The 26,968-nt window shown below is 40.3% G+C and overlaps 3 protein-coding genes across 3 annotated transcripts; 2 read left to right on the forward strand and 1 right to left on the reverse strand.

The window, feature by feature from the left end:
* Positions 1 to 15,089, reverse strand: LOC128251305 (uncharacterized). The gene is made up of 2 exons (XM_089345933.1): positions 13,899 to 15,089; positions 1 to 993 (listed from the first exon to the last, which is right to left on the reverse strand). Exons 1-2 carry the CDS (start codon positions 14,953 to 14,955, stop codon positions 146 to 148), a joined length of 1,905 nt encoding a protein of 634 aa, XP_089202059.1. The 5' UTR covers positions 14,956 to 15,089; the 3' UTR covers positions 1 to 145.
* LOC106877807 (uncharacterized) lies at positions 7,183 to 26,692 on the forward strand. Its single transcript, XM_089345932.1, has 2 exons — positions 7,183 to 8,068; positions 23,874 to 26,692. Exons 1-2 carry the CDS (start codon positions 7,320 to 7,322, stop codon positions 25,066 to 25,068), a joined length of 1,944 nt encoding a protein of 647 aa, XP_089202058.1. The 5' UTR covers positions 7,183 to 7,319; the 3' UTR covers positions 25,069 to 26,692.
* On the forward strand, positions 25,538 to 25,891 carry LOC149130180 (uncharacterized). The gene has a single exon (XM_089345931.1). The coding sequence runs from the start codon at positions 25,538 to 25,540 to the stop codon at positions 25,889 to 25,891; it is 354 nt and encodes a 117-aa protein (XP_089202057.1).
* Positions 26,693 to 26,968: the final 276 nt, after the last annotated feature.

Genomic DNA, 26,968 nt, shown 5'->3' on the forward strand with positions numbered 1-26,968 from the left:
TATTGTAATATTATTATCGGGTCTGTAAGGTTGGCTCAGATGTAATGCACTGAGCAGTAATTAACTTCTTTAATTAATGCATGGAAGACGGATGTTAAACAATGCTGATGATTTAGTTCTCTTTTGTATGAATACATATGTCTAGTTATGCAAGCCTTTTTCTGACGACTGACTGACCAGAGGTGTCTAGCTTCTTTCCTGTATGAATACGTTTATGTTTAGTTAAGACACCTCCCTCAGAGAACGATTTTCCACAAATGTCACAGTGATAAGGTTTCTCTCCTGTGTGTATTCGATCGTGTTTAGTTAATGTGTTTTGATGGGAAAACGATTTGCCACAGATATCACACTGGTACGGTTTCTCTCCTGTATGGATGCGTTTGTGAGCAGCTAATGTATTCCCATGAGAAAACGATTTACTACAGATATCACAATGATATGGTTTTTCTCCCGTATGAGTACGCTTGTGAGTAGTAACCTCCCCATTTTGAGAGAACAATCTCCCGCAGATATCACAGTGATATGGCTTCTCCCCTGTATGAATGCGTTTGTGAATAGTGACCTCGCCGTTTTGGGAGAACGATTTACCACAGATATCACAGTGATATGGCTTCTCTCCTGTATGAATACGCATGTGAATAGTCAAGTGGTTAATTACAGAGAACGATTTACCGCAGATATCACAGTGGTATGGTTTCTCTCCTGTATGGATGCGTCTGTGAATAGTTAATGAGCTTTTTGCAGAGAATGAATTACCACAGATATCACAGTGATATGGTTTCTCTCCTGTATGAACGTATAAATGTCTAGTCATAGTATTTCTATGAGAAAATGATTTATTACAGATATCGCAGTGATATGGTTTCTCTCCCGTATGGATGCGTCTGTGAGTAGTTAATGAGCTTTTTGCAGAGAATGAATTACCACAGATGTCACAGTGATATGGTTTCTCTCCTGTATGTGTACGTCTGTGAGAACTGAGATTACTTTTATGTAAGAAAGATTTACTACAGATATCGCAGTGATATAGCTTCTCTTTTCCTTCCTCTGTATCATCAAAAATACCAATCCTTTTGCACAGTATTTTATATTTAACATTGTTCTGGCACAATTCATTTTCCATAATTTTTTCTTCTCTCATCACAATATACAAATGTTTATATTCATCTTTGTATTTTAGCTTTGTATCCCTGACAAATATTTCCACCGACTGGCTCTTGTTTTATCAATATCTAAAAATGATGAAATTTATTTTTGGTAAATTTGTCCAAGCTTAATTAAAACGTAAAAATCATGTTGCAGCTATTTCAGACGATGAAGCTATCAATTTGAGTTCAGAAAAATCATTTCACAGTAATTCCACCAAAAATTTATATAAACAAGATATTTCTTCTTTCAGTCTTTAAAACTTGATAGATATTGATTCTTTGATACTAATTTTATCGAATATTCTGAAATAAAAAAAAGAGACAACGGTATAAGGAATGGAAGGTGTGTAAAGAGCAAAGATACAACGAGGGAAATTTGTTCTGGTACAGGTAAATTGTAGAAATATACATGTATATACATAATATGTAGGCACAGGAGTGAGTGTGTGGTAAGTAGCTCGCTTTCTCTGTCTCCCCTTCCAATAGGGGGGGGGGGCAGTGGGCCCTTTTTCCTGCTCCAGGGCCTTATTACGGCCCTGGGGGCAGTTCTTCTTAATGTGGCCAGCTTCTAGGCACATATAGCACCTCGGTTGCCGACCCTCAATAATAACTGGATACCTGGCCCCGGCCATCTTCAAAAAATCAGGAAAGCACATGTCTCCTACAGCCACTGGGGACCGCAAGGTTAATGTCACCTTGGCGCCCTGCCAGTTGACCGCAGGTGACATGTGCACATTAAGGAGCCTGGGTCCACTGTGCCTCCAAGCCCTGCCGGATGGTATCAGCGATCCACTCGGCCTTGGCGTCTGAGGGTAGTCCATGAACCCAGGCTCTAATTGATTTGCCCTGGTCCCATAATGCTGCCTGGACGTCCCTGCTCAGGCACCTCTTCCATAGGGTCCTATAAGAAGCAACTTTCTGGCTAGATTCCTAAGCGTGATTGAGTCTAGGAATATTATCCAACCATCTCGTGCTTACTCTACCCCTCAGTCTCCTTGCCTTGAAGAATCCGTCTAGCGACTTTTTTTTTCCCCAGTAACATTCTGATCACAGTGGAGGCGCAATGGACCAGTGGTTAGGGCAGCGGATTCGCGGCTTCGATTCCCAGACCGGGAGTTGTGAGTGTTTATTGAGCGAAAAACACTTAAAGCCCCACGAGGCTCCGGCAAGGGATGGTGGCGAACCCTGCTGTACTCTTTCACCACAACTTTCTCTCACTCTTACTTCCTGTTTCTGTTGTGCCTGTAATTCAAAGGGTCAGCCTTGTCACGCTGAATATCCCCCCGAGAAATACGTTAAGGGTACACGTGTCTGTGGAGTGCTCAGCCACTTGCACATTAATTTCACAGGGGATGGTGGGGAACCCTGCTGTACTCTTCCACCACAACTTTCTCTCACTCTTACTTCCTGTTTCTGTTGTGCCTGTAATTCAAAGGGGTCAGCCTTGTCACACTCTGTGTCACGCTGAATCTCCCCCGAGAACTACGTTAAGGGTACACGTGTCTGTGGAGTGCTCAGCCACTTGCACGTTAATTTCACGAGCAGGCTGTTCCGTTGATCGGATCAACTGGAACCCTCGACGTCGTAAGCGACGGAGTGCCAACAACAACAGATGGTTATCACATGTCCGTAGTACCGGAGCTGTGACTTCTCAGTGCTTGATCTGGAGAAACTCCCTGGATCTCCGAGCTGCAGACGCAATCGAGTAACGTTACTTCAGAGACCCTTCTGAGAAATTCATTTCGGCCGCTTGTATATGAGATCGTACTCATTCGATCATTACCCGACATCCACGACCATAAATAATCCAATACCATATATCGTAATATTTACCTATAATACTATGTACTATAAAACTATAATACTTACCTATCGTTGCAGCGGGAGTATAAAGTGGGATGACCTTATAAGTTCAAAGGTTGGACTCGACGAGGTCAATGGAAATGACAACTTCCATCGACAGCTATTCATGTACCAGATGACGCTTATTTTATATAAAACGTATGATCATGCTTCGTAATATATTGCTGAAATAGCTGACATGTTTGTAAAATGAGGTGATCGTCTGGAACAGAGGAAAAAAAACTGAGAGGGATGAAGTTTAGAACACAAAACAAAACAGAACGAATCTTGCCATTTTGCACAAACCTCTAGCGGAGAATTTAGGAAATAAATCATGTAAAGGGGAACAACTTCCACAACTTGAAACCTGTTTCAAACTTGTTTCTCTCACATGGACATCTGCATGAATTGATTTGTGCTTTATTCTTTCTTTCTTCAGTAGTTTTGAAAGGGCAATTTCTTGTGGTTGTTACGAGGTTATTTTCAAGTGGCTGAGCACTCCACAGACACGTGTACCCTTAACGTAGTTCTCGGGGATATTCAGCGTGAAAACAGAGTGTGACAAGGCTGACCCTTTGAATTACAGGCACAACAGAAACAGGAAGAGAGAAAGTTGTGGTGGAAGAGTACAGCAGGGGTCACCACCATCCCCTGCCGGAGCCTCGTGGAGCTTTTAGGTGTTTTCGCTCAATAAACACTCACAACGCCCGGTCTGGGAATCAAAACCGCGATCCTATGACCGCGAGTCCGCTGCCCTAACCACTGGGCCATTGCGCCTTCACGCAAGATGCTTGATAAAACAAAAAAATGGAAGTGACGTACGTGACAAAAAAAGTTTCAAATTTAATACAATGCTGCGTGGATCTGTAAGAAATTGTCTCAGTATTGACATCGGCTCGAAAATGAACCGTTTCAACATGCCATTACCTTGACCAGTTTAAAATGATTCTTTATTTTGGTTTAACTTTCATGAATAGCCCAAGAGATATTTGACAACGTCCCTCCCACCGTTGTGTTACTATGTTTCATCACGTGACCAAAACTGACCAATCACAATCCAGTACACCATTTCCGTTTCGTTTTTTTTGCCATTCATTTTTCTTACAAAACCTATGAATTTATAGAAGGTAGGCTTCATTTTATTATTTACCTACTGTTTTCTCCTTCCTTTCAATCATTGAACCATCTTTTCTTTTTTCATCAATGTAATGTTACCAGTCTCAGAGCTGTTCTAGCGCTAAACGAACAACGAGAGACCCGTTGGGACCTCTATATGGTTACACTGTCTCCTAGAAATAATAGCTAAACCTAATTCCAATTACACATCTCATTCTGGATAGCAATGCCGTCTCACGGGTTTAGGGGGCCCAGTTCCGATCTAAATATGCCGTACGTTACTGTCAATAGAGCCCGATGCATTCTAGGGTGGAAGCCGATAATGCCGCAAAGGTGGCCGCCCTGCCAGAAAGTTGAGGATTACATTGCATAAATGAGTACAAACTACAGCTAGGTACACTTATCTGCGGTAATTTTTCAGATTAACACCCGCACGATCTTCACTAAGGTGTTAAGGTTAGAGTTTTAGGGTCAGGGTTAGGGTTACGGTTACGGTTACGGTTAGGGACGGAATTCCCAAACCCTAAAACCCTAGCCCTAACACTGACCCTAAAACCTTAACCCTAAAACTCTAACCCTAACCCTAACACCCTAGTGAAGATCGTGTGGGTGTTAATCTGAAAAATTACCTTATCTCCTCCCTGCCAACGTTCGTTTTCTCATGATTCTCAAAATGCGTGTCTTAAAGACCCCCCCCCTTAAAATTTTTTTTTTTTTTTTTTACGGAATCCTATGTTTCAGACCATGGAGAATCCGATTCTGGAAAAAAATTTTCCAAAATCTCAATTTCAAAATTTCGATCCCCCCCCCCCCCCGGTTTTTATATAGATCCACAGGGTAAACCTAACCCTAACTCAAACCCTAACCCTAACCCTAAACCTAACCCTAACACTAGTTCTGTGAGATTTGGCTGTTATTTCTAGCATGTAAATAGCCTGCTTTGTGGGGGGGGGGGGGGAATTGAAATTTTTCAAAAAATTTTTTTTCAGAATCGGAATCTCCATAGCCTAAAACGTGGGATTCCGTAAAAAAAATTAATAAATAAGCGGGGGAAAGGTTCAGATTACATATAGTCCATCTCTACCGCGTATTCTTCAGGTGGTGTGCGTATTCTTTACCCTGTCTGTCTCATTTTCTCCGAAGCGAAGTTTAAAATCAGTTGTAAATAACAGATAAAGATGGCGAGTGAGTAAAATATCAAACATACTTTGGTTATCTCGCTCCATTAAAAATTGGGTTATCTCCCTCCACTAAAAAGTTGAATTAATGTGGCGACGATGGGCTTCTTTCAGTTTCCATCTGCCAAATCCACTCACAAGGCTTTGGTCGGCCCGGGGCTATAGTAGAAGACACTTGCCCAAGGTGCCACGCAGTGGGACTGAACCTAGAACCATGTGGTCGGTAAGCAAGCTACTTACCACACAGCCAAAGAAATAATTGAACGTGAAAAACAAAAATATATTCTCTTTGGTTAAATATTTTCAAATATATTCTTAGAAGAATTTTTCCGGTTTTATTATTGTATTCCCTAGATATTACAATTCCAGAGAATATGTTGAAGTAGTCATGGCAGGAGTGTCTTTGCTCAGATCTTATCTATCATTACCGCACCTGGTGTTACAGTTGTTGATGTTTCTGGGGACAGAAAAATATTTCTATCTGTTACGCTTGTGAAGACCTGTTGAGGCAAGTGAAATCGAAATCGAACTAAATTCGACGACTGGCAACCATGCCAACGTCATCTCCTTCATTGGACACTAAACTGGACTTGTGAAGACCTGTTGGGGCAAGCGAAAGCGAAATCGTGATGGCACCTGTGCCCAGCGCCGCCTTCCTGGCACATGTAAAGACATTAGAGCGAGATTGTTGCCAGTGCCGCTGGACTGGCTCCTGTGCAAGGTGGCATGTAAAATACACCATTTTGAGCGTGGCTGTTGCCAGTACCGCCTGACTGGCCTTCGTGCGGGTGGCATATAAAAGCACCCACTACACTCTCGGAGTGGTTGGCGTTAGGAAGGGCATCCAGCTGTAGAAACTCTGCCAAATCAGATTGGAGCCTGGTGTAGCTATCTGGTTTTCACCAGTCCTCAGTCAAATCGTCCAACCCATGCTAGCATGGAAAGCGTGATGATGGTGATGATTCCACTGTAAAGCACTTTTCGCTGCATTTTCTGTGTCCTTTCTAATCGTGCTACCAATCCACTTCCACTTTTTCTTAAATATTTGCTCCCTAATCGAAACTTGATTCGTTCTTTGCCATAGCTCCATATTGCTTATGTGTTCTGGCCATCTTATTTTAAGTATACTACACACACACACACACACACACACACACAACATTTTAAGTATCCTCTCTACTTTACACTGTTTCTCTGTTATTTCAGAATACCAGATGGCATGGCATGGCATGGCATTAGAGGATACTTTTACTCTGGATCCATCGACCATTTACCAAGTTTAAAGGAAAATTGTACACAAAACAAATTTTACCTTGTTTTGTATTAATCTTTGGTAAATTGCAATGGGATATGTCTTTTCACTGACATTATTAAGTAAAACCTCCCTACTTCACCGTGTTGAGGGTGCTGAAGATGATATTGCGTTCTCATGGAACTTGGATAATGAAGGAGCTTGCAGTATCTTCAGATATTGACTAAGATCACAGTTGATGAAAACAACACGGAATCACTGTTAGGAATCATCACCATCATCATCATCATCGTTTAACGTCCGCCTTCCATGCTAGCATGGGTTGGACGATTTGACTGAGGACTGGTGAAACCGGATGGCAACACCAGGCTCCAATCTGATTTGGCAGAGTTTCTACAGCCGGATGCCCTTCCTAACGCCAAACACTCTGAGAGTGTAGTGGGTGCTTTTTACGTGTCACCCGCACGAAGGCCAATCAGGCTACACCAAGCTCCAATCTGATTTGGCAGAGTTTCTACAGCCGGATGCCCTTCCTAACACCAACCACTCTGAGAGTGTAGTGGGTGCTTTTTACGTGTCACCCGCACGAAGGCCAATCAGGCTACACCAAGCTCCAATCTGATTTGGCAGAGTTTCTACAGCCGGATGCCCTTCCTAACGCCAACCACTCTGAGAGTGTAGTGGGTGCTATTACGTGTCACCCGCACGAAGGCCAGTCAGGCGGAATGAAATAGAAAAAGGAAAAATTGCAAGACATCCTTATATTGTGGCGAGAGAAAGAAAATGATGGAAAGTGAATTGTGTGAAGAGAGTATTAAATGTAAATCAGAGTCTAAAAGGATTGATTTTGTTGATGGGATGCCAAAAGATATAGGGAAAACAGCATATCCTTGTGATATTTGCAAAAAGTCATTTTCTCGAAAAGATAGTCTCGCTATTCACAAACGTACTCATACAGGAGAGAAACCATATCACTGTGATATTTGTGGTACTTCGTTCTTTCAAAATAATCACTTAACTAAACACAAACGCACTCATACAGGAGAAAAGCCATACCACTGTGACATCTGTGGTAAATCGTTCACTCTGAGCGGTAACTTAACAGCCCACAGGCGCATTCATACAGGAGAGAAGCCATACGACTGTGATATCTGCGGCAAATCGTTTTCTCGGAGTGGTAACTTGACTACTCACAGCCGTATTCACAGTGACGAGAAACCCTACCAGTGCAACACCTGTGGTAAATCGTTCTCAAACGGAAGCGCTTTAACGAAACACAAACACATTCATGCCGAAGAGAAACCATATCGCTGTGATATCTGCGGCAAGTCGTTCACTCAGACAGGGAGCTTAACCATTCACATACGCATTCATACTGGTGAGAAGCCATATCACTGTGATACCTGTGGCAAATCGTTCTCTCTCCACGATCAGTTGACTACTCACCAACGTATTCACACCGGAGAAAAACCCTATGTTTGTGATACCTGTGGCAAATCATTCTCTCAAAGAGCACACCTGACTAAACATAGGTATACTCATGCTCTGCCCGATTGACTTTGCCCTGTTCACTCACTCATTTTTCCCTCCACCCATCTGCCAATTGACTCTCACAAACCTACTCACCTATCCATGCAACTATAAGAATTGGATGAGATATGATGGCTTGGCCATCTCTCCCCAGTTCTTATATTAATCATTAAATCCAGAAATACAACAACACGAGGGATAACGGTAACAACAGACCAATAGTTTATTCTAGGTTGGTGTAGAGCCGTTTCGTTCCTGGGTGAACAGGCATGCCGCTGGGATACCAAAGAAGCTTCGACCACATGTCGGGGTCGAGTTGAGAGATACGTGTTGTCACGACAGCTGCTTGAGAGAAAAGAGATCGCACGCTATTGCTCTCTCTCCACCTGTTTGCCTTGCGCATGCGTGCTCGGGTACTTACGCTGACGGCAAGTCCCTTGCACATGCGCAATGGCACTTCCCAAGACGGCGGCCACACGCGCCACTACACAACTTTTATTCACGTCCTTGTAACTTGATGGTGTGCGGTTGGTGCTAGAAACCAATCCCAAAACACACTGGAGCCTGGTGCAGGTCTCCAGCTTACCAATTCCAGTCAATCCGTCCGACCCATGCCAGCAGGGACATTGAATGATGATGAAGATGGTGAACTGAAGAATTCGTAACACATTGGACGAAATGCTTACTCTTTTTTTTTTACTCTTTTTACTTGTTTCAGTCTTTTGACTGTGGCCATGCTGGAGCACCGCCTTTAGTCAAGCAAATCGACCCCTAGGACTTATTCTTTAGAAGCCTAGTACTTATTCTATCGGTGTCTTTTTGCCGAACCGCTAAGTTACGGGGACATAAACACACCAACATCGGTTGTCAAGCGATGTTAGGAGGACAAACACACACACACAAACATATATATATACATATATATGACAGGCTTCTTTCAGTTTCCGTCTACCAAATCCATTCACAAGGCTTTGGTCAGCCCAAGGCTATAGTAGAAGACACTTGCCCAAGATGCCACGCAGTGGGACTGAACCCGGGACCATGTGGTTGGTAAGCAAGCTACTTACCACACAGCCACTCCTACGCCTACAACGTTTCTTAAGGTTTTTTTCTGAGTTCAAGTTTTTCTGTGGTTAATGTTGCCCTTCAGCTTTTTTAGGCCAATAAAATAAAAATAGCAGTCAAGTACTGGTGACAATATAATCTACTTCCCCCCACACACTTAAAATAGTTGGCTTTATGCCAAAATTTGAAACAATTATCGTTATTATCAATCAACTAGTTAACCATTTAACTAATCAATTATTTGATTAACCCATTAATTTCCAGAGTACTTAAATTTCTGAATATTACTTTTAAATTTTTACAGATGATTGAAAATAGCTTAAAATCATCATCATCATCATTGTTTAACATCCGCTTTCCATGCTAGCATGGGTTGGACGATTTGACTGGGGACTAGCGAACCAAATAGCTACACCAGACTTCAATCTGATCTGGCAGAGTTTCTACAGCTGGATGCCCTTCCTAACGCCAACCACTCTGAGAGTGTAGTGGGTGCTTTTACGTGTCACCCGCACGAAGGCCAGTCAGGTGGTACTGGCAACGGCCACGCTCAAAATGGTGTAAAACTCCTTTACTTCAAGTAGAAATGGAAATACTCGGTGTCCTATAAATAGGACACTGAGACAATGTGATATAGCTTATTTAATGTTCCCATTTAGTGTCGTATTTATAGGACAGGCAGACTTTTTATAGAAATTAGAGTCAGCACTGAAAGTTACGTTTTGCATATGAATATGTCTCTGTAAACAGTGTGATTGAAAACGGAAAAATAGGTGGCGAGCTGGCAGAAATGTTAGCACGCCGGGCGAAATGCTTAGCAGTATTTCATCTGCTGCTACATTCTGAGTTCAAATTCTGCCGAGGTCGACTTTGCCTTTCGTCCTTCCAGGGTCGATAAATTAAGTACCAGTTATGCACTGGGTCGATGTAATCAACTTAATCCCTTTGTCTGTCCTTTGTTTGTCCCCTCTATGTTTAGCCCCTTGTGGGCAATAAAGAAATAAGAAACGTTAGCACGCACTGGGTCGTTGTAATCGACTTAATCCCTTTGTCTGTCCCCTCTATGTTTAGCCCCTTGTGGGCAATAAAGAAATAAGAAACGTTAGCACGCACTGGGTCGTTGTAATCGACTTAATCCCTTTGTCTGTCCCCTCTATGTTTAGCCCCTTGTGGGCAATAAAGAAATAAGAAACGTTAGCGCGCACTGGGTCGATGTAATCGACTTAATCCCTTTGTCTGTCCTTTGTTTGTCCCCTCTATGTTTAGCCCCTTGTGGGCAATAAAGAAATAAGAAACGTTAGCGCGCACTGGGTCGATGTAATCGACTTAATCCCTTTGTCTGTCCTTTGTTTGTCCCCTCTATGTTTAGCCCCTTGTGGGCAATAAAGAAATAAGAAACGTTAGCGCGCACTGGGTCGATGTAATCGACTTAATCCCTTTGTCTGTCCTTTGTTTGTCCCCTCTATGTTTAGCCCCTTGTGGGCAATAAAGAAATAAGAAACGTTAGCGCGCACTGGGTCGATGTAATCGACTTAATCCCTTTGTCTGTCCTTTGTTTGTCCCCTCTATGTTTAGCCCCTTGTGGGCAATAAAGAAATAAGAAACGTTAGCACGCACTGGGTCGATGTAATGGACTTAATCCCTTTGTCTGTCCTTTGTTTGTCCCCTCTATGTTTTGCCCCTTGTGGGCAATAAAGAAATAAGAAACGTTAGCGCGCACTGGGTCGATGTAATCGACTTAATCCCTTTGTCTGTCCTTTGTATTAACAACAAAAAAGATGAGGACAAATATGCATCAGATGTAAATAATTCCTCATCTCTTACATATGGAACTGTTTAACCCTTTTGTTACCATTTGCTGTTGAAATTCACTGCTTTTGTTTCAATAAATTTTGAAAATAATTAAAAAAATTGATAAAAGTAATTTTGTCATTGTTAAGCTGGCGTTTGGAACATAACCCGAAATTTTGATGGAAGACGGTTTTAATTTAGACGAAAATATTTTGGCAAATTAAATTTAAATGTTGAAGTGAATCTAATGGTTTTGTGTGTTTTTAAATGGCTTATAAACACCTTCCATGCTGCAATTATATCTAGTTGTCCATTTTTTTCTATCATCTAGCTGCCTGGATATTTTGCGTCCTTGTCCCATTTTTTGTATTCCTTTATATATATATATATATATATATATATATATATATATATATATATATATATATATAAAACAAATAATAAATGAGTATATGCATATATACGTGCAGGTATGTGCATACCTACATCTACCTATATATATAGGTGCATATCTGGGTACAGGACATTGCAAACAAAACGTAGACAAGAAAATAATAATAACCAGAGTACAGAAAACACACAAGCCACATAGAGAACATTTTCCTTCATCAGCTACCCCCATTTTAACACCGGCGTTATATATATATATATATATATATATATACCGGTACAACAAAACCACTAAAAATCAATGAGGAGTGGACCACCAACTCAGTTCATCTGTTGCCAAAAGCTTACAAAAACTGAAACAGAGAATTAGTGTGCCTCCCTACGGAGACTGTCAATAGACAGCCCACAGAACTATGTCCAGACCATGCAACAACACATCTGTAGAATGAGAGAAATTGCACCACAGGAACATGAAAGAGTGGAAAACTTCCTCAGTGCACATGTGGGAATGTGGTGCAACATGGTCTAACCCAAGCAATGGACTAAACAATTTCCAGGCATCCAACAACAATGTTCCTACACTATATGGGTTACACTAATGCCATAAATCCTGTCATGGGGCCCCCAGTTTGCGAAGCGAATATCTCCAGCAATTATAGACTGTCCTGTTTCCTCTCATAGAAACGTCTCCAGATGTCTGTGTGAGCACGGAGGACCGCCTCAGTAGAAGCAGTACATGCAACCACTCCAACGACCTCACAGGTTGTGTAGTGGGTCGTATGCATGTGATTTCACTCTACGCATCTACAGACGTAGATTTTGCTGCAGAGAAATGCATTGCGATAATCTTTTAGAGTGAAGCAGAGTTCCGTGAAGTCAATAAGGAGGGAACTGTGCCTCCTCCTTAGACTAAGCTACGACAGTGACTATTTAGACGACCATGACCTTAATAGATTCTGCTCCCACCAGGTCACAGAGGGGGAAGATCACCCACCATCACCTCAGCAGAGCGCTGGAGTGGCTGGACTGTACCCACCCAAGACTCTGAGAACAACAACCAGGTGAAAGGAACGATTGCACATGCAATAGGGGCTAGCGTAAGAACCACATAGTAAAGTTTAACAAGAACCTATACACGCAGGTTCAAGGCGCAGCCGTTGGTGTAATTGGAGATGTGGCCGGCCTCTTCATGACCTGGTGGGACAGAAAACTTAAGCAATCCTTAGCAGAACAGTCGACAACTCTTCTACTTTACAATAGGTATGTAGACAACGTAAATATCCTAGTTAAGACCAACTCTAGTCACAGTAATGTAGAAACTGAGGGGAACATGATGAAGAGCATCCAGCAAGTAGCTAACTCCATCCACCAAAGTGTGAAGGTAACTATAGATTACCCCACTAGGCACCCCAACAATCGACTCCCTGTCTTTGATACTGAACTTTGGTTAGAGACTGTGAACAACAGAGTGCAGCTCGTCCACTCCTATTACATGAAACCCATAGCTTCGAAATATGTTGTTTACAAGAACTCAGCTTTGTCACACAACATGAAAATTAACATACAGATAGTAGACTTAGGATAATTAACACGTCCCCACTTTGCAAACCCTAAGAAACGAAGAAACATGTACAGAACTTCATGGACCACATGCAATTCTCTGGATATGATCAGAAAGACAGGGTTCAAGTATACAGTGCTGCTAGAAAGAAGTTAGATAACATTATATTTAATGAAACCAGTGGTACCTGCCCTAGGTATAGAAGTAAAGACTGGAATAGGATACAAAGAGCTTGTGACAAAGCAAAGAGTTGGTGAACACATGGAATAAAACCGACAAATATCAAAGGATGAAGATTGTAGAGGCCACAGCCCATGGAGAACTAGCCTGTAGATTTAGAAACGCCCTGAAGGAGACCAAACTCAACATTAAGATTGTTGGAAAGCCAGGGAACTCCGTCAGATCACAACTATGTAGGATGTACCCCTTTGAGAATACCATATGCACCAATGATAACTGCATGGTATGTAGGATTAGCCCTGGCATTAGCTGTAGAACTAGAAATGTAGTCTACAGTGTAAGATGCCTAAAAGGTGCTTGTATTTATTTTATCGACCCTGAAAGGGTGAAAGGCAAAGTCGACCTTGGTGGAATTTGAACTCAGAACACGAAGACACAAAATACCGGTAAGCATTTTGCCTGGACTGCTAATGATTCTACTAGCTCACCACCTTTAGTTGACTAAAAATAAATGAGAGTAAAATGAGACTTGTGTGTACGTTTTTTATTGACATAGTGACTTTGTTGAGATACAAAAAAATTTATTTCAATTTTGCAAACCAATTAGAAAAATACAAAATACTGAAAGAGTTACAATTCTGTTTTAATACACAAATGTATGTGTAACTGTCTTGTCTCAGAGAAAAATTTTCCACAGATATTGCAGTGATGTGGCTTCTCTCCTGTATGAATACGTTTGTGCACAGTCATGTTACTGCTTATAGAGAATGATTTACCACAGATATCACAGTGAAATTTTCTCTCACCTGTATGAATGCGTTTGTGTACAATTAAGTTACTTCCATCAGAGAACGATTTATCACAGATATCACAATGGTATGGTTTCTCTCCTGTATGAGTACGTTTGTGTTTTTTTAAGTCGCTATTGTGAGAAAATAACTTACCACAGATATCGCAATGATATGGTTTCTCTCCTATATGAAAACGCTTGTGTGCATTTAAATTACTTACATTTAAGAAGGATTTACCACAGATATCACAGTAATATGGCTTCTCTCCTGTGTGACTACGTTTGTGTTCAATTAAGTTACCTTTCTGAATGAATGATTTACCACAGATATCACAGTGATGTGGTTTCTCTCCTGTATGTGTGTGTTTGTGTGCAATTAAATTACTTCCATCAGAGAATGATTTATCACAGATATCACAATGATATGGCTTCTCTCCTGTATGAATACGTTTGTGTTTTTTCAAGTCGCTATTGTGAGAAAATAACTTACCACAGATATCGCAATGATATGGTTTCTCTCCTGTATGGAAACGTTTGTGTGCATTTAAACTGCTTCCACTTAAGAAAGATTTACCACAGATATCACAGTAATATGGCTTCTCTCCTGTGTGACTACGTTTGTGTTCCATCAAATTACCTTTCTGAATGAACGATTTACCACAGATATTACAATGATGTGGTTTCTCTCCTGTATGAATGAGTTTATGTGTATTTAAGCCACTTATTTGAGAGAATGTTTTGCCACAGACATCACAGCGTGGCCTCTCTCCTGTATGAATGTTTCTGTGTTCTGTTAAGGTCCATTTATGAGAGAATGACCTACCACAGATATCACAACGATATGGTTTTTCTCCTGTATGGCTGCGTTTGTGTGTAGTCAAGCCACACGACTGAGAGTAGAATTTACCACAGATATTACACTGATATGGTTTCTCTCCCGTATGAACACGTCCATGTTTTTTAAGATTACCTTTTTGAGTGAATGATTTTTTACAGATATTACATTCGTAAGATATTTTACCCATATCAGTTGACACCTCATCAGTAAAACCAGTCGTTTTAGACTCTGATTTACATTTAACATTATCATCACACAATTCACTTTCCATCATTTTCTTTGTCTCATCACAATATACAGATGCTTTTTAATTTCTTCTTGTTTTTCTATTTCATTCCTAACAAAGAGTGATTCTGTGATATTTCCAAGATCTTAATCAATATCTGAAGACGCTAAAAGCTCCTTTGTAATCCAAGTTTAACCCTTTAGTGTTCGCATTAATCTGCCAAAATTAATGCTTTGTCATCCACATTGTTTTGAACTAACCATGCATTATCTTGTAGCTATGAGATTTTGATGAGGTAGCTGTTAATTTTTAAAACGATATTGTAGGGTTGGTGTGAGAGACTAGATCTGGCCTGTTTGAACATAAAACAGGCAGAATACTTTTGGCCGGATAAGGCCGGTTTAAATGCTAAAGGGTTAATTAGACCACAATATCATCTTGAACATATTCCAGAGAGTGAAGTAGACAAGTTTTACTAAATAATCTAAGCCAGACAAAATATTTCACAGTAAATCTATATAAAGAAGGTTATATCTGTTTTGTATAAAATCTTCATTTAGTATTTTAAAAATGGTACATATTGATGATGTCTCTAAGGCAAAAAACATCCTCTAATGCCAGTGTCATCCGGTATCCTGAAATAATACAGAAAGATTATAAACTGTAGAAAATACTTTGAAAATTGAGATTTATCATTTCTGAAATGGTAAACTACAGACGTAAATTTTTTATGTGAACGATTAAAGTTTACTTTTTAGTACAGTAACAAAATTACTTCATATTTCCAGGCTACATTTCTACGTTTGGCTGTGTGGTAAGTAAGTTGTGAATTTGTCTGTAATAGCAATGCCCGGACAAGTGAAAATATTTTTTTAATATGTGGTTAGGGGGAAAAAGGGGGATTCTTTTGAAGTAGGCGTGAAAGCGAAAGAGACAGAGAGAGCGCGGTTGTATGAGTGAAGTTCTTTTGAAGTTGCGTGAGACGAAAGAATTGATGTGCGAGTGTGTGTGTGTGTTTGATGGGGTGTGCGAGACAGAATGTGTGGTGTATATATGAATTGCTTTTGTGAGTGTGTGTGCGAAGAGACAGAGAGAGTAATGTTGATGGTGTGTGTGTGTATATGAGAGAGAGATAACTGAAATTTTTCCATTCAGTTTTTGTAGTGAGTGATTGACAGAGAGAGAGAGTGGTTATGTATGTATGTATGAATGGCTTCAATAACACACACTCACATGCAGGTTGTTTTAATCGATTTTCTCCGTAACTATGGGGGCTAGGAAAAAAAATACAAACCGCATTCCAATTTATGCACCAGTCTCCACATGTGTGCCATTTTTCACGCAAATCCACCCAGCCGTTTGGCTGTGAACCTCAAGACAAGAATACAATGTTCATGCATGTCAAATTTATATTATAGAAAATATATATGTGTGTATATATGGATATACACACATAGGGATCTATAAATACACCTTCATACATATATATATATTTACACTGTGCGCGCACTCGCGCATCCGTGCTAGCGAGTCGTGACTAGTCGATCCTACGACTACTTACTGCGAGTGTGCGTCATGCGCAAAACATGTATGAGGATTTTTTCTAAACAAAGAAAATAATTTTTTTTTAACACAAAGTAAATAAATTATACACTACCTGTTACCTTGTACCTGACCGTTCTTCTGAAACTCTTTTACCACTTATTAACAAATTTATCAAACCAGGGACGACTAGTATATTCTGATTGTTGGAGTACGTACTACAATGGGATTACTGAAATGAATGTGACACCAAGATACTCCCTGGAAGAACATAAAACGACGTTTTAAGAGTAAGATGGGGGAAGATTCAACAAAAAAAAAAAAATGATTTACTTCGTTTTAAAAAACTCCTCATATATATTTTGCGCATTCACGCTAGATAGTCGTTGTAGGATCGACTAGTCACGACTAGCTAGCGCGGATGCGCGCACCATGACCACTCTTCATGATGTGTGTAGATGATCGGTACTATTCAAGAAGAGTGGTCCCGGTGCGTGCACTCGCGCATCCGCGCCAGCTAGTCGTGACTAGTCGATCGTACGACTTTCTAGCGCGAGTGCACGTCATGCGCAAAACATACTCTTTTACTTGTTTCAGTCTTTTGACTGTGGCCATGCTGGAGCACCGCCTTTATAAATTTTCGTAAGACCCCTTAGTGCAGGCCCTGGGTGATATTGAACCCTGCCCAGGTTGTTATTGGGCACTGTCATGCTATTAGCTGTCAGAAGTGAAAGTGCTCACTGCTAGTGTCTGTCTGCCTGCATGCCTGTTGCTGGCCTGTCGATTCTTTGGCTACTGACAGCTAATACCATGACTGGCCGAAGCGAGCTATCTGTCTGTCTGTCTGTCTCTCTCTCTATCTATCTATCTATCACTCGAAAGTTCGCGCGTCCGCGCTAGCTAGTCGTGAGTAGAAAACACAAATTTAATATAAAAACATATTTCCTGAAATTGCAAATTATTTAAAATATAAAAATATAATTTTCAACAGAGAGAATTTATCAAAATAGAAAACAAATGAAGTTTGAAGTTTAAAAATAATAGGACGCGCGAACTTTCGAGTAATAGATAGATAGATAGATAGATAGATAGATAGAGAGAGAGACAGACAGACAGCTCGCTCCGGCCAGTCATGGTATTAGCTGTCAGTAGCCAAAGAATCGACAGGCAGGCAGACAGGCAGACAGACAGATACTTCACTAGCAGTGAGCACTTTCACTTCTGACAGCTAATAGCATGACAGTGCCTGTTATTGGTGTCTACATATGCCTTTACCCACAAGACCACCACGTTTTTTTCTAAACAAAGTAAATAATTTTTTTAACAAAAAATAAATGACACCAAAATGCACCCTGGAAGAACATAAAACGACGTTTTAAGAGTAAGATGGGGAACATTCAACAAAAAAAAAAAATATTTACTTTGCACATTCGCGCTAGATGGTCGTTGTAGTATCGACTAGTCACGACTAGCTAGCGCGAGTTTGCGAGTGCGCGCACCGGGACCACTCTTCTTGAAAAGTAACCTAGATGATGTAGTTAGAATAGGCGACAATCGGTATGAAAATATTGTCTAAAATATATGTCTACAGGACGAGTCAATGTCCTGAAAACAACACAGGAAGTCAGAATATATCTGACGTGGATGAAAAGGAAAAAAAATTGACTGAGAAATGCTTTAAAATAGGAAATAAAATGGCTCGAAACTTACCGAGTGTTTCTACCTCTTTCGCCATATTAGATTAACAGGAGAGAGAGAGAGGGGACTGTGTGGTGGTGTTAGTGTGTCGATGTTAATGCTTCTATGTGTGGGTTTGTGTGAATGGTAGCGTGCTGGTGTTAATATATGTGTACGTGTGTTAGTCTTAGTGTGTTTAAGTGCGTCTACGTTTATTTGCCACTGCGTGTGTTTGTGTTAATGTGTTACAATGTGTGCATGTGCATACGTTACGTTAGTGTATCTACATTGATTTCGCTGTATGTGTATGTGTGTGAGTGTATGTTTGTATTAATGTGTGTATGTGTTAGTGCACGTGTGTGCGTCTGCGTTTATCATCCTCTGTATGTGTGTTTGCGTTAATGTCTTTGTGTGTGTGTGTGTGTGTGTATGGTAATCTCTCTGTTAGTGTGTGTGAGTCTGTCTTTATTAGTATATCTGTCAATGTATCTGTGTGTGTATGTATGTTCATGTCATTGTGTTTGTGTTAGTGTCCCTATAAGTGTGTGTGTGTTTTAGTGTGTCTGTATCCTGAGTGTATGAGTATGTGTGACTGTGTATGTATATATATATATATATATATATATATATATATATATATATATATATATATATATATATATATATATATATATATATATAAATAAATATAAACATAAATGAGGGAGTGCTGAAAAGTTCCTGGCTTTTTGCTGAATATCCCTCGTTGTGAGAATAGTAATTTTGTAACGTTTGTTTATATTCGAGAGTACCCGTTTTCCGTTTTATTATTTAGTATAAAATATTTAAAAAATAGATGAATCTTCCTAATTTTTTGCATACTTCATTTAATTTTTACCAGTCAGATATTTTTGACGATACAAGGGGCCCGGCAATGTCGTCTGCGAATTGTATAAAGACCGTTTCACAATGTTTTTCTAAGTCAGTTTGTAACTAATATATACTATTCTGTCAAATTTTGTGCCTGAACTGGAAATTTTTAATGCCATGATCTTGTTTCGTCTCGGAAGAGATTTGGGAACAACGGAAAAGGCTTATTGAGTGGTGTAGAAAATTTGGATTACTATCAAGACAAGAAATTTGTTGTGGAGTGCTTGAACTTGCATACGTCTTAAACATATTTATTCTGTTCATTTATAATTATTTCTGTTATAAAATGGGCGAAGGTAGAGCGAGTGCACACAACCTAAAACAAACCCTAACCAGTTTGTTCAGTAAAAATCTGATTAAAAGCAATCAAGAATTTGCAAACGTTATTGTCGGGCCCCTCATATCAATAATAATATCTGATACAAGTTACCGCCCCTTGTATCGTCCGCTTTTGTTTATATTCGCAAGTGCCCGTTTGTTTGTTTTTTTTTCAGTCATAATTTCCGTATTTTTCTATGTATTCCGCCCAAAAAAAGTTTTTAAAAAAGTGAAAATTTAAGAAATTGGGGAGATGGGGATGGGATTTAAATTTTGAAATACTCTTACTCTTTTACTTGTTTCAGTCATTTGACTGTGGCCATGCTGGAGCACCGCCTTTTAGTCGAGCTAATCGGCCCCAGGACTTATTCTTTGTAAGCCTAGTACTTATTCTATCGGTGTCTTCAGCCGAACCGTTAGGTTACGGGGACGCAAACACACCAGCATCGGTTGTCAAGCGATGTTGGAGGGACAAACACAGACACACAAACATATACACACAGACACACAGATATATACATATATACGACGGGCTTTGGTCGGCCCGAGGCTATAGTAGAAGACACTTGCCCCAAGGTGCCGCGCAGTGGGACTGAACCCGGAACCATGCGGTTGGTAAGCAAGCTACTTACCACACAGCCACTGATTTACTTTCAGTTGTAAAAAAAAAAGAAAGAAATGAACACTTTTTTTTAACTCTTTGCCTGATAAATTACTATGGCCAAACGAAGTTCCTTTCCGAAGTGATATGGACGGTTTGGAATTTTGAAATGCCGATTTTTGCCAATTCTATTTTTATTTCAGATTCGTAATCTCGTACCGAAAACGGGGGGAGGGGGTTACAAAAAGTAGCCTTTCTTCCTAGCTTTTTAAGTGTGTAATTCCCACAAAATCAACCAGAATCGATCCGGAGAGGGAAAGATATTTGGGGGTGAGGTTTAAACCCCCCCCCCCCATCATTTTTCGCAAATTTGTTTGGCTAAAAAGACAGTCCCAGGGCATTTCCAATGGCACTGCGGAAAAGACAAAATCCCGTCAGAACGGAGAAAATTCCAACTTGTCAGTGCTTTCTAACTCCGACATTCGCCAAAAAAGTGCCAACTGAATACTGTTGTTGTTGGCACTCCGTCGCTTCCGACGTCGAGGGTTTCCAGTTGATCCGATCAACGGAACAGCCTGCTCGTGAAATTAACGTGCAAGTGGCTGAGCACTCCACAGACACGTCTACCCTTAACGTTGTTCTCGGGGATATTCAGCGTGACACAGTGTGACAAGGCTGGCCCTTTGAAATACTGGCACAACAGAAACAGGAAGAAAGAGTGAGAGAAAGTTGTGGTGGAAGAGTACAGCAGGGTTCGCCACCATCCCCCGCCGGAGCCTCATGGAGTTTTTAGGTGTTTTCGCTCAATAAACACTCATAACGCCCGGTCTGGGAATCGAAACCGCGAGTCCGCTGCCCTAACCACTGGGCCATTGCGCCTCCACACAAATATACATACATGCACATCAACACACAAACACGCACACACAATATTGTCATAGCAACTGTTACACAGCCATCTGACGTTGATTCTTTGATATTATTGGCTGAAATGGAAAAGCGGTAGTGACGTCAGGCGACAGTGACCGATCCTGCGCATGGAAAACATTTTCTTTGGCTGTAGGAAAATCTTCGGGGGTTCGATCCTAGTCTCCCGTACCCCCCCCCCCCCCGAGAGACCTAGATTTTTCTGTTTGCTTGAATAAGGAACAAGTCGTTCTTTCTCGATGTTCTGACGCAGCCAGGAGTAATTTTTCTAGGTGAGGCCATAACATTGTTATTCATCTCATCCCAACGCAAGTTATAGAACATATCACGGTTTCTTGTTTCGTTTTCCCCTTTTATAAACATCCTACATTCTAAAGCATGAAATTCGCATTTTATACTCTTTTACTATTTTACTTGTTTCAGTCATTTGACTGCGGCCATGCTGGAGCACCGCCTTTAGTCGAGAAAATCGACCCCAGGACTTATTCTTTGTAAGCCTAGTACTTATTCTATCGGTCTCTTTTTGCCGAACCGCTAAGTTACTGGGACTTAAACGCACCAGCATCGGTTGTCAAGCGATGCTGGGGGGACAAACACAGACACACATACATATATACGACGGGCTTCTTTCAGTTTCCGTCTACCAAATCCACTCACAAGGCTTTGGTCGGCCCGAGTCTATAGTAGAAGACACTTGCCCAAGGTGTCACGCAGTGGGACTGAACCCGGAACCATGTGGTTGGTAAGCAAGCTACTTACCACACAGCCACTCGTTTCAGTTATTAGATTGTGGCTATGCTGGGGCACCATCTTGGAGAAGTTTTAAGTCGAATAAATTGACCCTTGTACCTTTTTTTTTTTTTAAACCTGGTACTTATTCTATCGCTCTCTTTGCTGAACTGCTAAGCTTCAGGGACGTAAACACACCAACACCAGTTGACAAGGGGTAGTAAGACAGCCACATAACACATACACAAATATACATAGTATTGTAGCCATGTGTTGAGAGAAATTCTTTGAGGTTTGAATAAGTATAACAAAAGCAAAGTTTGAAGGAAATATTAGCCATTTTCCATACATTCTAGGGATAAACAAATAAGAAACAATTGCCACCCAAGGCCAAAAATCGTGTTATACAGTGTTATTTGCCTGTGTTGTTTCAGTTCCATAAAACTGCAAGGCTATGTGTGTGTCTTTAGGAACAAGCATGGCTGTGTGCTTAACCCTGTAGCATCCAGGTTTTTCTATCAAATATAATACTTATTTATTCACTTTGTTTTGAATGAATTATACATTATCTTGTAGCTTTGAGATTTTGATGATGTGAGCATTTATTTTTTTTAGCATGACATAGTAGGGTGGGTAGGTGTGAGAGACCAGATCTGGCCAGTTTGAACATAAGACAAGTCGAATAATTTGGCCGGATATGGCCAGTTTGAATGCTGAGAGGCGTGTTTTACAACCTTATGGTTTTGGGTTCAGTCCCATGTTGGATGTCTTCTACCACACATCCCTGGGTTGACCAGTGACCTGTGTATGAATCATATTTGTTATACTCACCCACCGCATACACACAGGTACACACACACACATATACACACACAACTGCTTGACAACCTGGTGTTGGTTTGTTTACACTCCCATATCTTAGCAGTTTGGCGAAAGTGACTGATTGAATTACAACCCAGACTTTAAAACATCATCATCATCATCGTCGTTTTAACGTCCGTTTTCCATGCTAGCATGGGTTGGGCGATTTGACTGAGGACTGGTGAAACCGGATGGCTGCACCAGGCTCCAATCTGATTTGGCAGAGTTTCTACAGCTGGATGCCCTTCCTAACGCCAACCACTCAGAGAGTGTACTGGGTGCTTTTACGTGTCACCCGCACGAAAGCCAGTCAGGCGGTACTGGCAACGGCCACGCTCGAAATGGTGTATTTTATGTGCCACCCGCACAAGAGCCAGTCCAGGGGCACCGGCAACGATCTCGCTCGAAAATCCCACGAAGGCCAGCCAGGCGAAAACAAAAAAAAAAGAAAAAAAAAAATCAAAAAACCCTAAGTACTGGTGATGGATTTGTTTGATAAAAACCCTTCAATGTGGTGCTCCAGCATGGCCACACTGAACATTATTTCTATTTATTCAGCTACACATATTCTAACACACCACCCTTGCTACTCCTTTACACAAAATGAAGAGGTTAGTGTAGTCTGTAAATATGGATACTTCATTTAAAGTTATATTAAGTAATATTGCTTTCAACTTTTGACACAAGGCCAGCAACTTCCGGGGGTGGGAGCTAGTTGATTAGACTGACACCCCACTCCATCTGTTTTAAGTATCCTCTCTAGTTTACACTGTTTCTCTGTTATTTCAGAATACCAGATGGCATGGCATTAAAGGATTGATATTTTTACCCTAACCATTTACCAAGCTTAAAGGAAAAATTTACTCAGAACAGACTTCACCTTGTTTATATAAGTTTTTGGTAGAATTACTGTGAAATATTTCGTCTGGTTGAGTCTATTTGCAAACCTCCTCTATTTCTTTTCTATATTTTAGAGAGGAGGAATTCTGTACCTTATTTATATTAATTTACATTGGATGGATATGTGTCAGCAAACAAGATGAGGAGGACACATATCCGTCCAATGTAAATAATTTCTCTACTTCACCGTCTGGAATATGTTGGATGTTTTACAAAGGAATTTGTTGCATCTTCTAAGATCACGGCTGATAGAAATATAATGAAGTAAATATTTGTTTGAAATATAAATTTAAAATTAAAAAGAAAGATAACCATCTGTATATTGTGGTGAGAGAAGGAAAACTATGGAAAGTGAATTGTGTGATGGTAATGTTGAATGTGGATCAGAATTTAAAAGGACTGGTTTTAGTGATGAAATGCCTGTTGCCATATGTAATGCATCTTACCAATGTGATATCTGTAAAAAGTCATATTCTCAGAAAGATATCCTTGCTACTCACAGATGTATTCACACAGGAGAGAAGCCATATCATTGTGATATCTGTGGTAAATCTTTCTCTCAGAAAATTAACTTAGCTACGCACAAGCGTATTCATTCTGGAGAGAAACCTTATGACTGTCACATCTGTGGTCAATCATTCTCTCAAAAACGTGCACTTACGACACACAAACACACTCATACAGGAGTAAAACTATATCACTGTGATATATGTGGAAAATCATTCACTCGAAATAACTCCTTAACTGTACACAAACTCATTCATACAGGGGAAAAACCACATTATTGCGATATCTGTGGAAAATCATTCTCTGAAACTGGCCCCTTGACTAAACACAAACGCACTCATACAGGAGAGAAGCCATATCACTGTGATATCTGTAGTAAATCATTTTCTGTTAATAGTCACTTAAATAGACATAAACGCATCCATACAGGAGAGAAGCCATATAGTTGTGATATCTGTGGTAAATCATTCTCCGAAACCGATCCCTTAACTAAGCATATGCGTACTCATTCAGGCGAAAAACCACATCACTGTGATATCTGTGGTAAATCTTTCTCCCGAAGCGATTCCTTAACCACTCATAAATACAGCCATACTGGAGAGAAACCATATCAGTGTGATATCTGTGGCAAATCATTCACTGAAACTTCTCGCTTAACTAAACATGTGCGCACTCATACAGGAGAGAAGCCATATCATTGCGACATCTGTGATGAGTCGTTCTCGAGGAATGATTCTTTAACAGCACACAAACACATCCATACAGGAGAGAAGCCATATCATTGTAATATTTGTGCTAAATCATTCTCTCGAAGCAATTCCTTGATTAAACACAAGCACACTCACACAGGAGAGAAACAATATCAGTGCGACATCTGTGGTAAATTATTCTCTGTAAGCGGCAACTTAACTACACACAAACGTATTCATACTGGAGAGAAACCATATCACTGTGACATCTGTGGTAAATCGTTCTCCGACGGAGGTACCTTACCCAGACACAAACGTATTCATACAGGGGAGAAACCATATCACTGTGATGTCTGTGGAAAATCATTCTCTGATGGAGGTACGTTATCTAGACACAAACGTATTCATACAGGAGAGAAGCCATATCAGTGTGATATCTGTGGTAAATCATTCTCTCAAAAAGCACAATTAGCTACACATGTATCAAATCATACAGAATAGTGACAATATCAATATCAGAAGTCATTGGATGAAACGCTTTATGTAACAATAAATATATTCACATAGAGAAAAAAAAAGCATCTAGTTCACATTGTGAAGTGGTTGGCATTTGGAAGGGCATCCAGCTGTAAAAATCTTGCTAAAACTAACCTCACCTGTGCTAGTGCTATGTAAAAAGCACTGAGTCCATTCTGCCTAGTTTTTGGTGTTACGAAGAGCATCCAGCCATAAAAACACCGCCAAAACACACCGTAGCCTGGGGTAGTCCTCTACCTGGCTGGCTCCTGTCAACCGTCCTACCCATGCCCACATGGAAGATGGATGTTGACCAATGATGATGATAAGAAATGAGATACAGTGCTTGAGTGATACCAGAGTCCGGTTTTATCTATAAATTTGTGTAACATGATTCTTGTCTCTGAGTAGCAATTGTTATTTCGTATTTACTTATTCCTAGAAAGTATGAAAAATGGCTAATATTTCAAGTTTCCATATTCAATATTGTATATTAACTAAACATGTGCGCACTCATACAGGAGAGAAGCCATATCATTGCGACATCTGTGATGAGTCGTTCTCGAGGAATGATTCTTTAACAGCACACAAACACATCCATACAGGAGAGAAGCCATATCAGTGGAATATTTGTGCTAAACCATTCTCTCGAAGCAATTCCTTGATTAAACACAAACACACTCACACAGGAGAGAAACAATATCAGTGTGACATCTGTGGTAAATTATTGATACGGACCGCGAAAAAACTAAATAATGTTATGTCCCTATTCTCCGAGCTGGGTTTGAAACCGTATTCTGGTTGTTGAGGATAATGGTATTTCCTTTGTCTTGTCAACAAGCACGGCTATTCATAGCGTAGGAGTGTGTTTGCTGACCCTTTTCGGTCACCGTAAGTTTAGAAAAACAAGTTAGGAACTGTATTAAACTGACCCAGCTTTGGAGGGGGAATGTAGCACTGTGAGCTACGGTATTTATCATAAATACGAGAGCAGAGATTTGGGAATCGTAGTTGGCGTACAGCAGTTGGCGTAAGCGGTCAGCCAGTGAAGATGGTATACAGCAGTTGATGTAAAGGCCAGCAACCAGTAGAGGAGCCATATGGAATCGCAGCCGATGTGACAGCCAGCAGTGAGTGAAGAGAAGCAAGATGAACAGAGAGGCTATGGTCAGAAGGTACCAGTCAGCAGAAATGGATAGAGTCTGAGAGAGAGAGAGGGACAGAGAGATGGAACTGTTGTGGCAGGCAAAAAGATTGTAGTAGACTACGTTGGGTCACTTCTTGTGGATTGTAGTGGGAGATTTGAATTGGTTACGGTAAATGTTTGTTTAAATATTCTTTAAAGAAAAATGTACTTTGTTGTTACATGTTTTAAAAGACAAAGAGATTTTGTTAACTGTGATGTTAACTGGCAGAAAAGAAAAAAGAACTTTGTTGTTACATGTTTTAAAAGAAAAAGAGATTTTGTTAACTGTGATGTTAACTGGCAGAAAAGAAAAAAGAACTTTGTTGTTACATGTTTTAAAAGAAAAAGAGATTTTGTTAACTGTGATGTTGACTGGCAGAAAAGAAAAAAGAACTTTGTTGTTACATGTTGTTCAAAGAAAAAGAGATTTTGTTAACTGTGATGTTAACTGGCAGAAAAGAAAAAAGAACTTTGTTGTTACATGTTGTTCAAAGAAAAGAAAAAACAAAGAAGTAAAAGAACTTTTTAATTGACTCTCGATGCACAAACTTTGATTGTAAACTTTGATTATGTAATGATTGAAAACCTTTGTATTGTTAAATGCTTGGAAACGCTATTGTTACATATTATTTCAGAAGCAAGTACTATGTTATGAATTATTGTTAGGCTCTGTAATGTAAAGAAAAAAAAGTTAGTTTC

Source organism: Octopus bimaculoides, chromosome 30 (genome assembly GCF_046866305.1).
Source record: "Octopus bimaculoides isolate indiv1 chromosome 30, ASM4686630v1, whole genome shotgun sequence".
NCBI classification, from domain to species: Eukaryota; Metazoa; Mollusca; class Cephalopoda; order Octopoda; family Octopodidae; genus Octopus; species Octopus bimaculoides.

Coding starts and splice junctions, on each gene's coding strand:
- LOC149130180 (XM_089345931.1), top strand. CDS start 25,538: ATGGCTAATATTTCAAGTTTCCATATTCAATATTGTATATTAACTAAA.
- LOC106877807 (XM_089345932.1), top strand. CDS start 7,320: ATGATGGAAAGTGAATTGTGTGAAGAGAGTATTAAATGTAAATCAGAG. Junction 8,069..23,873: donor GCACACCTGACTAAACATAG/GTATACTCATGC, acceptor TGCTACTCACAG/ATGTATTCACACAGGAGAGA.
- LOC128251305 (XM_089345933.1), bottom strand. CDS start 14,955: ATGATGGAAAGTGAATTGTGTGATGATAATGTTAAATGTAAATCAGAG. Junction 994..13,898: donor CTGTGATAAATCGTTCTCTG/ATGGAAGTAACT, acceptor AATCTTTCTTAC/ATAAAAGTAATCTCAGTTCT.